The sequence below is a fragment of the Fukomys damarensis genome, unplaced genomic scaffold, assembly GCF_012274545.1.
Source record: "Fukomys damarensis isolate Sample0158 unplaced genomic scaffold, DMR_v1.0_HiC HiC_scaffold_39, whole genome shotgun sequence".
NCBI lineage: Eukaryota > Metazoa > Chordata > Mammalia > Rodentia > Bathyergidae > Fukomys > Fukomys damarensis.
Window position 1 is genome coordinate 20,418,669 of NW_022900951.1, and position 12,806 is coordinate 20,431,474.

Below are 12,806 nucleotides of genomic sequence, written 5' to 3' on the forward strand. Positions count from 1 at the left end.
TCTTCCCCAAACTGGTGGCGGGACTCCCTCCCTTCCTCCCTCAACTCTTCCTCTGCTGGCCTATTCTGAATTACAATCAAACTGCTTCCTAGCCAGGCATGGTGGTGCCAGCACTTGGGAGGCTGGGGCAGGAGAATTGCTGTGAGTTCGAGACCAGCCTGGGCTACATAGTGAGTTCCAGGTCAGACTCAACTACATAGTGAGGCCCTGTCTCAAAAAACCAAAATAAATAAACAAAAACTGCTTCCTGCCATGGCACCCGTAGTCAGTCATCTCTGTCTTCTTTAATTTTACTGTTGGCGGTCCCCTACTGAAATGTCACTTCCCTCAGGGCAGGGACTTTTAGTTGTTGCATTTTCTGATGAACAGTACCTGGTCCCTGTAGGCTCTTAACAAATGTTTGCTGAGTGAATTAATAGTGCCTGATGCATGTAGATGCTCAATAAGTGTTGATTATTATTTAAAATAATAGGTTATATTTATGTGGAGGTAAGAGACATGTTGATAGATAGATAGATAGATAGATAGTTATGCCTGCATATCTCTTACAAATACTTGCTGAGACATTTCCGATTGCAGCAGCTTACATTATCAAAACAACATCAACCATAAAGCTGGCCCCAAAACTTTGATGAGTACCAGAATCATCTATGGAGCTTGTGAATTATGAAGATAACTGGGCTCTGCTCCTTGAGATTTTGATCTGTGGGTCTGCAGTGGGGCCCAGGCAACACTTTTATTTGACAAGCTTCAGGAATGATTCCGATGGTTATGACATTTGCAAACCCCACATTGTGAACAACTTGAGCAAAGAGACCTGCCTGTCTGACTCATCTGTCATTGTCTTCCCAATGCCCAGAGGCGGGGCTGGGGAGGTCAGGTGGTACAGCCATAATGACTATGTACTGATGCACTGTATCTGCTTTTGACTCTATAAACAGGAATTATTTATGGTCCACACTATACAATTTAAAAACTGACCTATGACTTATAAAGTTCTTTAGGGACTTTATTAAAATACTACATTGAGTCATATTGAACAGAAATGGATTTCGGATCCTTCAAACTTCTATTTCAAACAGCACAAAACTAGGCCAGTCTGTATCTTCTCCTTTTTTGAATCTGTACCTGAGCAATCAATCTGCTCTAATTTCTACATGACTGAGATAGTAGCCTCCTGATAGACCACAAAGAAAACAAATGTCCTGTTTATAGCAATACAGGGCTCTATTTTCATATCCCAGGAGTGACCTCAAGAAGCAGCTGAACGTGCTGACCAGTTATTGTCTAAACATTAATTACGCCCAAAGCAGCACTCTTGTTTTTTGAGTCTTGGCAAATGCATTCTGACAAGCAGATGGAGAACTCGGGGCAGTGGTATTCTAGTATCACAAAAAAACAAAACAAGTTGAGACATCTGAATAATGCTCAATAATCCATAATATTAGCCATTTATTTATTAATAGTAGCAATAATGTAGGATCATTTACGGACACATTTCTTGGGGATTTGTGTTCTGTTTTTTTTTCCTTGCCCCAACTCCAATCAGATGTTCAGAGATTTTGGTACAAATTGCCTTGCAATGCTATGAAGTTCAAGTTGCTGGTAGACAGACTGCCTTCCAGGCTGCTGTCTTCCCAAAGCCAGAGCTTCTTGGGGGGACTTCTATAGGGAAGAAGATGATGCAAAAGAAGATTTCTCCAAATTGCAAGGAAAAGATCAAATGCCAGTGGATCTCACAAGCTGCAGCAGTCAGGAAGGAGCCTCAGGAGAGATGAGGACATGAGGCCCTAGGCTCTAAGGTTCCCACCTGGGGACAGAGTGCAGCAGATTGTGCTCTGCTAGTAATTATATGGGCTTGGATAACGGGGGCAATGTATAAATGTCACTGGGCTAGAGACCTGAAGACCTTCTCCTGCTTTTGCAGATATTTTGGACACTTGTTTGACTCTGGGGAGGTGCCCAATAAAGACTGAGATTGCATTTCCAACCAGCAACGCAAGATAAAATCCTAAAGGATTGTTTTACTGGTTTTTTGCTTGTTTGTGGTGTGAGGGTGGAAGCCAGGGCTTCCTGCTTGCTAGGCAAGCACTTTACACCCTCAACCATAGAAGAGTATTTAATCTCAGTTCAAACACAGTGGGTCAAAAACCCGAATTGGTGGAATAATGTTCACATCTACTATAGTAGTAGCAATAGTATGTTCATTACTCTTATTTTATTCCCTTCCTATGGGGCAGAGTGTGTTGTGTGACTCACTCTTTCAAATTAATTTTTAGGGACAAACACTCTGCCATAAATTTTAATTTCCTAACTTTACTTATTTGCTTGTTTATTTATTTGTGGTAGTGGGAACTAAAGCCAGGCTTTTGCACTGAGCTATATTCCTAGCCCTTTATTGTATTTTTAAATTTTGAAACTAAGTCTCACTAAGTTGACTAGGCTGAGCTGAAATTTTGATCCTCCTGTCTCAGCCTTCCAGAATGCTGGGATTACAGGCATGCAGGTACCACCCTGCCCAGTTTCTTGACTTATTTTTAAATGACATGAACTTTTAAATTAAAATGAAAGAAAAAGTACTTTACAAGTAGTCTCAATTTACTAAAATAGTAGCAACAAGGTAATCTTGCTTGGAAAACATTTCAAATCATTACATGTTTAAGACATTATAAATGCAGGTATTATAATCACAGTGCAGTCCGGGTGTGGTAGTACAGGCCGGGTGTGGTGGCGCATGCCTGTGATCCCAGCACTCGGGAGGCTGAGGCAGGAGGATCTTTGCGAGTTCAAGACCAGCCTGGGCTACATAGTGAGTTCCAGGTCAGTCTTAACTACATAGTGAGACCCTGTCTCAAAAAAACAAAAAACAAAAAAAAAATCAGTGCAGTCTGCTGCTGCCCAAAAATGTAGACAATATAGTCTCTCCAGAGTACCTCCAGTAACCCACATTCTGGTCTTGTGTTGTGTGTGTGTGTGTTTGTGTGTGTGTGTGTGTGTGTGTGTGTGTGTTTCTGAGGATGGAACCCAGGGCCTCTTACATGTTAGGATAAGCACTCTACCACTGAGCTACATCTTCAACATTTTTTATTTCTTATTTTGAGACAATGTCTAGTTAAATTGCCCAGGCTGGCCTTGAACTTGGAATCTTCCTGCCTCCACGTCCACCATAGCTGGTATTACAGGCATGTGCCACAGCACCTAACAGTTTATGGCACTTTAATAAATTATTTCTGCTAAATACCAAGTATTTCCAATAAATCCCTGTCCATGCACTTGCATCATGAGTGAAACATGTGTCCCTTCCCCCAGAGGAATTACTGCAATGAACCCACCTGTAGATGTAAGGGGGACTACAATTAAGAGGATAGCCTCTTCCCACTTAGCATAATCATTCTATTTGTTAACTGGACACACAATGTCAAGAGCAAGTCTTTCAATCAACAACACAGAATACCTATTTTTTAAAGGCTCCCTACCTTTCCTTAGTATTGAGCTGTCTGCCATGAAGTTGGTCTGTGATACTCTGAAAAGATAACCCAAGACAAAGGTCTTCTCAAACTAGTGTACACACACCCCCGGGGGCATGCCAAGACTTCAGGAAGTATCCAAGCACAGAAAGTTTTAAAGGAATCAGTGTTCAGAACCTCAATTTCCAATGGTACCCTTTCCTAAAATAAATGAACTTGAGAAAGCCTCTATATACAAAGCCACCCTTATTATACTTTACAAAAGAAAGGTGCCATCCAAACCTTGGGTATGTTGCATTTCCAGAGGTGAGGGGCTAAGCCTTCAGGCCAAACCAAATGGAAACCTCATGTAATGATTACTGAACGCACTGTGAATCTACAAAGCTTCCTGTCTTTTCCTGGTATACATGTATTTCTGTTACAGGTGAAATCTGGTGTTAGAAACTAAATATGGTAGAATGAAGAATAATAAAAATTCTAGCCTAACAACTTTGCCTCCTCTTCTCCCAACTATTATCAGAGAACACAAGGATCTTGAGGGATAAGGCCCAGGAACTCAAAGTGAAAGGAGCATTGGGAAGAAATATTGAATGCTAAAAATGGCTTTTTCATGTAGTTAAGGGTAAGCATTTTTTCAGCTATTCTCAACACTCATATTGAATCCTAAAAATGGCTTTTCTCTTGTAGTTAAGAGTAAGCATTTTTTCCAGCTATTCACTTCAAAATCACTTTAATAAGCCAAAGCTGTATAAGCTGGTACTGCTGCTTCTCAGAAATGTAACTGGAATATTTTCTGGACTTATCAAATTTTTAAGATACACTGGAATAAATGCATGTGTAAAACATTTAGATGACTTTTTTTCAGATTTCATATGCATTATTTAAGAAGGAAGTTTAAAACTCTATTTGTAAACTCACGTTATGAAATACTCCATTTATAGTCATAAATAATCCTTATCCCATTTCATCTTCTAAAATGTTCGTGTTCTACCCCCTCATAACAAAAATAAAATTACCTATTTCAGAGCAATCACACTCTAATAGTATAGACCCTTTTCTATCTTTAAATACATAGGAAAAGTTTAATCATGATGTCTAATAAGGACAACTTATTTCTGATTTTTATACTTAATATTATATACTTATTCCCCAAAGCCAAACACTAGACTGTGCTACACACACACACACACAAACACTAATATTTAGAGAGAAAAAAGCATGTTTTTAAAAATCGTATTTATCTCCTCACAAATACCATTCCATTACTATAAATTAAGTACAATGATTTATTATCTTCTTTATAGCTTATTATATTAGATCTACATTATTTTAACCTTGATTGATTCTATTTTATATATCCATTCTATAATTTACCTCTCAGTGGTTTTTATAAAGCTGCTTCAAATACATTACTACATTTAAATTAAAAGTGTTTTTTTGTTTCTAGGTTTTTAGTAAGTTTGACAATGAGAAATGGTTTTACAAATTAGACTAGAACGTATGTTCTATAAGCTAAAATTGCAGTACCAGTTTTTTTCAAGGTTTTAAGCAAGTGATAAAATCAAAATTTTCAAAAATGATCAGACTGTCAATGATGTAATGAAATTACCAATATTTCCACTCCCCCAATCCTTTCTGTGTGTTATCTGGTTGAATAAATTGCTTTCAAATGACTAAGAGTTATAATTAAGAGTCATTTGATAAGTCTTGATATAGCCTTTTGTTATAATTCCCAGAAAGGAAGAAAGCAAATGATTCTAGTAGCTTGGCGACACAATCTTTTGTAGGCCAGGTCATTTTCTATCTATTGCAGCAAATTTGAAGGAGATTCTTAATAAACTGTTACTTGATAAGCCATTATAATTAAACTTTGATGGCAATAGTAATAGAATAAATCCCAGGCCCAAATTTGTGTTTTTTTAATAATTGTTGATTAAAATTATTTTTGTGATTTTGAGACAGGTGCAGCACCACTGAGCTAAATAACTCTGAAAGAAGTCAAAGAATTGAGTAGCACCATTGTGACAAACTTGTATTTCCATCTATTCATTTGTGTGAACAAAAAATTTACATCTATAACAGGGAAAATAGGAATAAAATTAATGTGTATCTTTACTTCATTCTAGCAATTAAATTATATTCACCTACAGGTACATCAAATAAGGAGATCCCATGCATATCATTACAAGATACATTGTTGATCAAATTTATGTTTGTTGTTCTTTTTTCTTTTTTTTTTTCTGGTACCAGGGATCAAACTCAGGACCTTGTGCTTGTGAGATAGGAGCACCACCATTGAGCTAAATCCCCGGACCAAATTTATGTTTATTTTTAATAATTGTTTATTAAACATATAACACGATTCTTTGATTAGTTTGTACTAACATATATTTTTATTTCAGAGGAGTATTATATACTGATAATGAAAAGATTTGCAAACACTAATGCATCGCATTAGAAAAAATTACAGGTGAGAAAGAGAATGAAAATACAAGTAGCAGGTGAAAAAAGGGAATTTACAAAATATTTGAAAGTTAAAAAAGAGTTAGCCTGGGCCGGGGATTTAGCTCAGCGGTTCGGTGGCCTGCCTTGCAAGCGCAAGGACCCAAGTTCAATCCCCGGTACCAAAAAAAAAAAAAAAAAAAAAAAAAAGTTAGTCTGGCACTGTGGCACAGGCCTGTAATCTCAGTGTTCTGGGAGGCTGAGGCAGGACAATTAGAAAATTAAGCTCAGCCTAGGTAACTTAGGACTTAGCAAGACTCTGTCCCAAAATACAAACAAACAAACAAACAAATAACTAACGGCTTGGGGTGTAGCTCACTATAAGTTCCCAGGACTACAAAAAAAGAGAGCTTGTTATATATATCATAAATGTATGATGGCACATTTCAGACTGTTATAGTTTTTAGATGACACTGGGTACATTTAAGTAATTAGGAAACTATTTTTTTTTAAATGTCAATATTGGATTTCTGGTTTCTGGTCTGGCATGTAATGAGTTTAAACATCACCATTTCATTCCAACGAGAAGCAAAAAGGAGAACAAACTGAAAAATCAACAATTCTTCAGAAACAGAGAAATGAGGTCACAGGACAAACTGATGTCACCTGAATTAGAGACACAGGCAGAGAGACAAAGCTTCCTGTCACTAAAACTCTGCAGGAGCCAGTGCCAGGCAGGAAAACTTAGACAAACTGTGGCTCAGTGTGGACAACTGTGGGAATTGAAAACTCCACAGGTACAGAAAATTTTAACTGTGACCCATACCAAACCACCTTAGGTTGCCCAAATGCCCCAAACCCAAATGCTGCAGGGATCTCCCCATGGTCCTGGAGTCTAGGACCAGACTGGGGGTGGTGGGCTTACTTGACAAATGGTTTTCTGCTGAGGTAAAGAGAAATGAGCAAAGGCTGGTTTCTCTGCCTGCTTTGGCTTCCTTCGGCAGGACTTGCTTGGTAACTAATGCCTTTCACCACTCAAAGAAAGAATTCCATTCAATAAATCACCATGGTCATTATCCTTAGAATAGAAAAATATGCAGAAGGGTTTCTCTTCAATATCCACAAAGCAGTTTTAAATTTTCAGAAGATAATAAAATACTCAAAAAGAAAAACCAGATACTCCATCTCTTACCTGCAGTTTTTTGCCCTTACAATGGAAGTCTAAGGGTTGATGGGGTCTAGTTCTTATTGTGCCATAAAAACTGATCATGGTGAATGCCGTGTGTGGTGGTGCATGCTTGTAATCCCAGCACTCAGGAGACTGAGGCAGGAGGATTGTCCTGAGTTCAAGGGCAACCTGGGCTACTTAGTGAGTTCAAAGCCAGCCTGGACTACACACTATCTTTAAAAAAAACTGATTGTGGTGAATAGCTATACTGTTACAAAAGTAAGATGCAGATCTCCTAGTCAGGTACCTTACCTTTTACACATATCGACATAGGCAGACCTTCTGGGGGAAGAAAATTTCAATGCACATCCTCTTTCCAGAAAGTTTAGGAAGTAAGTTGGTCCCTTCACTGTGAAACAAGATTACCTAGCTATACCAACAGCCAGCATCATATCAAATGGTCAAAACCTGAAAGCTTTCACTCTAAAATCAGGATGTCCGCTGTCACCACTCTTATTCAACATAGTTCTGGAAACATTAGCCAGAGCAATTAGACAAGAGAAAGAAATAAAAGGGATAAAGATAGGAAATGAAGGAGTTAAATTATCATTATTTGTGGATGACACGACATTTTACATAGAAGACCCCAAAAACTCCACCAAAAAAAGTTCTAGATTTAATAACCAAATTCGGTAGTGTAGTTGGATACAAAGTCAACACTCAATAGCATTGCTTTACACAAATAACAAACTCACTGAGAGAGAAATTAGTGAAACAATTCCTTTCACAATAGCATCAAAAAATGAAATACTTAGGAATTAATCTCACAAAGGAAGTAAAAGATTTTTACATTGAAAATTACAGTACTCTGAAAAAGGAGATCAAAGAGGAGATCAGAAAATGGAAAGGTATCCCTTGCTCATGGGTAGAAGGAACCAACATAGTGAAAATGGCCATACTCCCAAAATTGTTATATAAATTTAATGCAGTGCCAAGCAAAATACCATGAGCGCACTTTATAGAACTAGAGAAATCATTCCTAAATCATTTGAAATCAGAAGAGACCCAGAATAGTAAAAACAATTCTGGGCAACAAAGGCAAGCAGGGGAACATCACAATCTCTGACTTGAAATTACACTATAGAGCTAATATGACAAAAACAGCATGGTACTGGCAAAAAAGCAGACCTGAGGATCAGTGGAATAGAATAGAGGATCCGCAGAAAGAACCCCAAACACACCCAGCAGTCTTATTTTTGACAAAGGAGCCAAACACATTCACTGGAAGAAAGATAGCCTCTTTAATAAGTGGTGCTGGAAAAATTGGCTTTCTACTTGCCGAAGACTAAAACTAGACCCATGTCTTTCACCATGCACTAAACTAAAATCAAAATGAATTAAAGACCCAAATATTAAAACAGAAACACTAGATCTGCTGGGAGAGAGAATAGGTAGAACACTTGAGGACATAGGATTAGGTAAGGATTTAGGGAACAAAACCCAGACTGCTTGGGAAATACTACAAAGAATCAACAACTGGAACCTCACCTTATTAAAAAGCTTTTGCACAGCAAAATAATCCCAAACAGAGTGAAAAGACAGACCACAGAGTGGGAAAAAATTTTTTTAACTAGTAGTTCCTCAGGTAAAAGACTAACATATATCTAGAACATATAAAGAATTTTTAAAAACCAGCCCCCTACACAATTTAAAGACTCAATCCAATAATGAGCATCAGAGATGAATACACACTTCTCAGATGAAGAAGTAGAAATGGCAAATAAATACAATAAAAAATATTCAACACCACTGGTCATTTGAGAGATGCAAATAAAAATAACACTGAGATTCCACCTCACCCCAGAAAGAATGGCTGTTATCCAGAAATCAACTAACAACAAACACTGGCGGGGCTGTGGGGAAAGAGGAATTCCACTGTTGGTGGGAGTGCAGATTGGTGCAACCACTGTGGAAATCAGTGTGGAGATTCCTCAAAAAAACTAGGGTTAGAGGTCCCATTAGACACAGCTGATTCCCTGCTGGGTATCTTTCCAAAAGAATTAAAAGCATCATACCACAGTGATATATGCACACCTATGTTTATAGTGGCACAGTTTGTAATAGCTAAATCTGGGAAACAATCCAAATGCCCATCAACTGATGAATGGATATAAGAGATTTTATATATATAAAATGGAATAGTGTTCAGCTATGAAGAAGGATAAACTTGAGACATTTCTAGGTAAATGGATGCACACTGAGGCCGTAGTCTTACGTGAAGTAAACTGAACTCACATGTGTAAATATCACATTGTCTCTGGTGCAAGAAACTGAAAGTGTAAATAAGGACCAAAAAGTATAATAGATACTGTGAAACAGGAAGAAATTGTTCAAAATTATACCAAGTGTGAGATACTTTGTTAATAATTAAAATATTTTATGCAAAAAGGTATAGTATTATTAGAAAATGAGTTGAGAGAGATTAGCAAATGAAAATATATTCTTTTAAGATCATGATCCACAGTGCATTTACTATTGTTATTCTCTAATTATTTTGTTATGAAAAAACATTTTTTCAAAGAATGGCTTTTATATTTTCTTTATTAATATCTACTTGTATTACATTAAAGTTAAAAAAACATTATAGCAGGTCCTCTAAAAATTAGAAATATGACTATGATCTGATCCAATAATACCACTACTGGGTACATACTCGAAGGAAATGAAAGCAGTACACTGAAGAGACATCTGCACTTTCATGTTCAAGGCAACATAATTTACAAAAGCTAAGCTACAGAAGCAATGTAGGTGTCCATGAACAGATAAATGGATAAAAAGATATTGCATATGTACACCATAGAACACTATTCAGTTTTAAAAAGAAGTAAATCCTATCATTTGTGATGGCACTGACGGACCTGGAAGGCACTATGGGGAGCATACACCAGGCCTAGAAAGACAAATACAGCATGACCTCCTTCATATGTGGAATTTAAAATGTGCACTCATAGATTCAGGAAGAAGAACGGTAGTTACCAATGCTAGAAGGTGAGAGGGCTAGGAAGATGTTAGAAAAAGGATACAAAATTTCAGTTGGGTAGGAGCAGGAAGTTCTAGAGTAGAACATGGTAACTATAATTAATAACAATGTATTAGATCCTTGAAAATCACTGAGAATAGACTTCAAGTGTTCCTGCCACAAAAAATAAGTATGTGAGGTTAAGGTATCTTTTCACACTATATACATATTCCAAAATATTGGACTACACACAATAAAGATATATAATTTTTTTAAAAAAGACTACTTTGCTTTATAAATCTCCATTTCTTTAATGCCCTGCACATAAATTCAATGAATTAGGGTTGTCTGAAGCCACTACTTTTAGCACAATACTGTCCTGAGTGCTATGGGACACACAAAGGAAATAAACAATGTTTTAGTCACTTTCGCTTCCCTGGGACAAAATACCCAACACCTGCAACTTAAAGGAGGAGAGATTTATTTTAGCTCATAGTTTCAGTGCATGGTCAGCTGGCTCTGGGCAGAGATGTCATCACAGGGGGGTGTGGCAGACAAAAAGCTGCACCTGACACGGTTACCAGGAAACAGAGAAGGGAGGAGCCAGGGAAAGAGATACATTCTTCCCAGTCGTGCTCCCAGAAGTCTGCCTACTCCAACCAGGTCCTACCTAATAGCATGTTAGCTATAAACCCATCAGTGGACCATCCACCAACAAGTATAGCGCCCCGTGATCCATTTGCCTTCTAAACACATGAGATTTTGGAGGGACATTTCAGATCCAAGCCGTAACAGACAAAAGCCTTGTTTGTCCTTAACTATCTTAAGCCTCTTCAGTTCTCCAAGGCTTGGACTCAGATCAATATAGCTTTTCTCTTGACCCTCTGGAAAATTTTATAAACATAAATTATATCATGCCACAAATACCTGGAGAAAGGTATTAATGGAAAGCATAAAGCAGTACCTTTGGTGGTGGTATTAGTCTGTCTTTCTCTGAGGATCAGCGGTACACAATCTCATGATGTCATTTCTACTATGTTTTTTTAAATGTCATTTTAAATTTCAGGCAGTGAACAAGTAAGTCAGTATGGGCTGGGTTGGAAGCATTGACAATGTAGTATTTTACTTAAGGAACTCTGAAAGAGGCCCTTTGCAAGAAGTATATTATAAAAGAATTTTCTGGACAAAGAGAAAATGAGCTTCTTACCTCCTACCAACAAGTAGCTGTTGGGAAACAGTGTTTTTGCTTGCATAAGTGCCCTTGCATGACCTGAATGAAAGAGGTCAAATATTCCATCTGCATACACTCTGACAGGCCTGTCAACTGTGAAAAAAAGAAACACTGTTAGCAACTGCAGAATAAGGAATCCTTGTTGTCTACTACTAGTACAGTGCCACAAGAGAGATTACCTGGATAAGGTACAATCTCTATGGACCATCAGTTTCATATTAGTGCATGAGATTGACTTTTAAAACAGGTTCTATAAAGGTACAAGATCCCAACGATGAATGTAACTGTACTGTATAGCTAAAATGTACTGATAAACTCAATGAGGAAAAAAAATAAAACAGGTTCTTCCAAAGACATCAAAGCAGAGCAAAAACGAAATTAAGATCAAGTCAGAACATATGCTATAGCCAAGAAGGAAGACAAACAAAGAGCACTGGGGAGTTCTCTTGGCTCAGAGTGGAATATAAATGTCTGAGACAGCAGTCAGTCTGTAGGAAGATCAAGGCCAGAATAAATGAGGAGCCCAATGGAACGGACACATGACTATGCTCCTGAGTCTGGTAGTACTGAATGAAGTCCCCAAGTCCTGTTCTCAAGGCAATAAGGTCCTGCATTTGCTCATACTCTGAGATAGTGGCACACTTTTCCTCCCACCTCCAACTTTAATTGGTAGCCTGAAGTGAGCCACAGTAGCAGTGTTTACACCACAGAAATTGGCAAATGCTACAAATCATGGCCTGTCCTCCTTGGAGGGCCAGTCATTAAATATTTACCCCCATATCATTGCATAAGTCACTCAGCAACCTCTGTGGTGCTATAAGAGTTGGGAGACATGTCTCAAAGTGAGGAGAATCCGGGTATACATGTTGCATAAAGGAGTGGTACTCCAAGTGGAGATGAATAATCAATATTATAGTTCTTCATAGCCTTGCTGGACACTATTGCTAAGCCAGGCCAAAGATTCATCCTCTTCAGGTCGGTTTACGGAATAGGGTTCCATCAATTTGGTGGAATAAGCAACTCACAAAATGAGAGAAAAGAGGTTGTCATTCTATTGTACACCCCATTCTGGTAGTCTGGAAGAAGTCTGTTTCATTTGTTGGAAATTTCTATTTTTTGACACCTTTCTCCATTCTCAACAAAGGAACCGGAAAGTGAAAATCCAAGAAGAGGATCCAAAAATGAATGATGGGAGAAAAAAAGTTTCTCATATCAAAGAGCTCTTGTCCTAAGCACATCTGTTAAACCTTCTCCGTAACTGCAACCAACAGAGACATTTTATTCCGCCATCGAGAAGAAAGAAGGAGACCTCTGTGGTCACAAAAGTGTTCTTTAAAAAAGAACTATAAGAAGACAGATGCACACACCTGTATCCCAGCTACTCAAGAGGCTAAGGTAGGAGGATCACTTGACCCAGGAGTTTGAGACCAGCCTGGGCAATATATCAAAAAATAAGGAAGGAAGGAAGGAAGGGAGGGA

At 38.0% G+C, this 12,806-nt stretch overlaps 1 protein-coding gene across 7 annotated transcripts in view; it reads right to left on the minus strand.

Annotated features, from left to right (window-relative positions):
* The window catches only part of Pcyt1b (phosphate cytidylyltransferase 1, choline, beta), a 103,234-nt gene that overhangs the window by 38,005 nt on the left and 52,423 nt on the right, over positions 1–12,806 (minus strand). For all 7 annotated transcript variants that reach the window (XM_010607159.3, XM_010607157.3, XM_010607160.2 and 4 more), the window contains exon 3: positions 11,304–11,420. In XM_010607159.3, the coding sequence (XP_010605461.1) occupies positions 11,304–11,420 (117 nt within the window). The remainder of the gene's footprint in view (positions 1–11,303; positions 11,421–12,806) is intronic.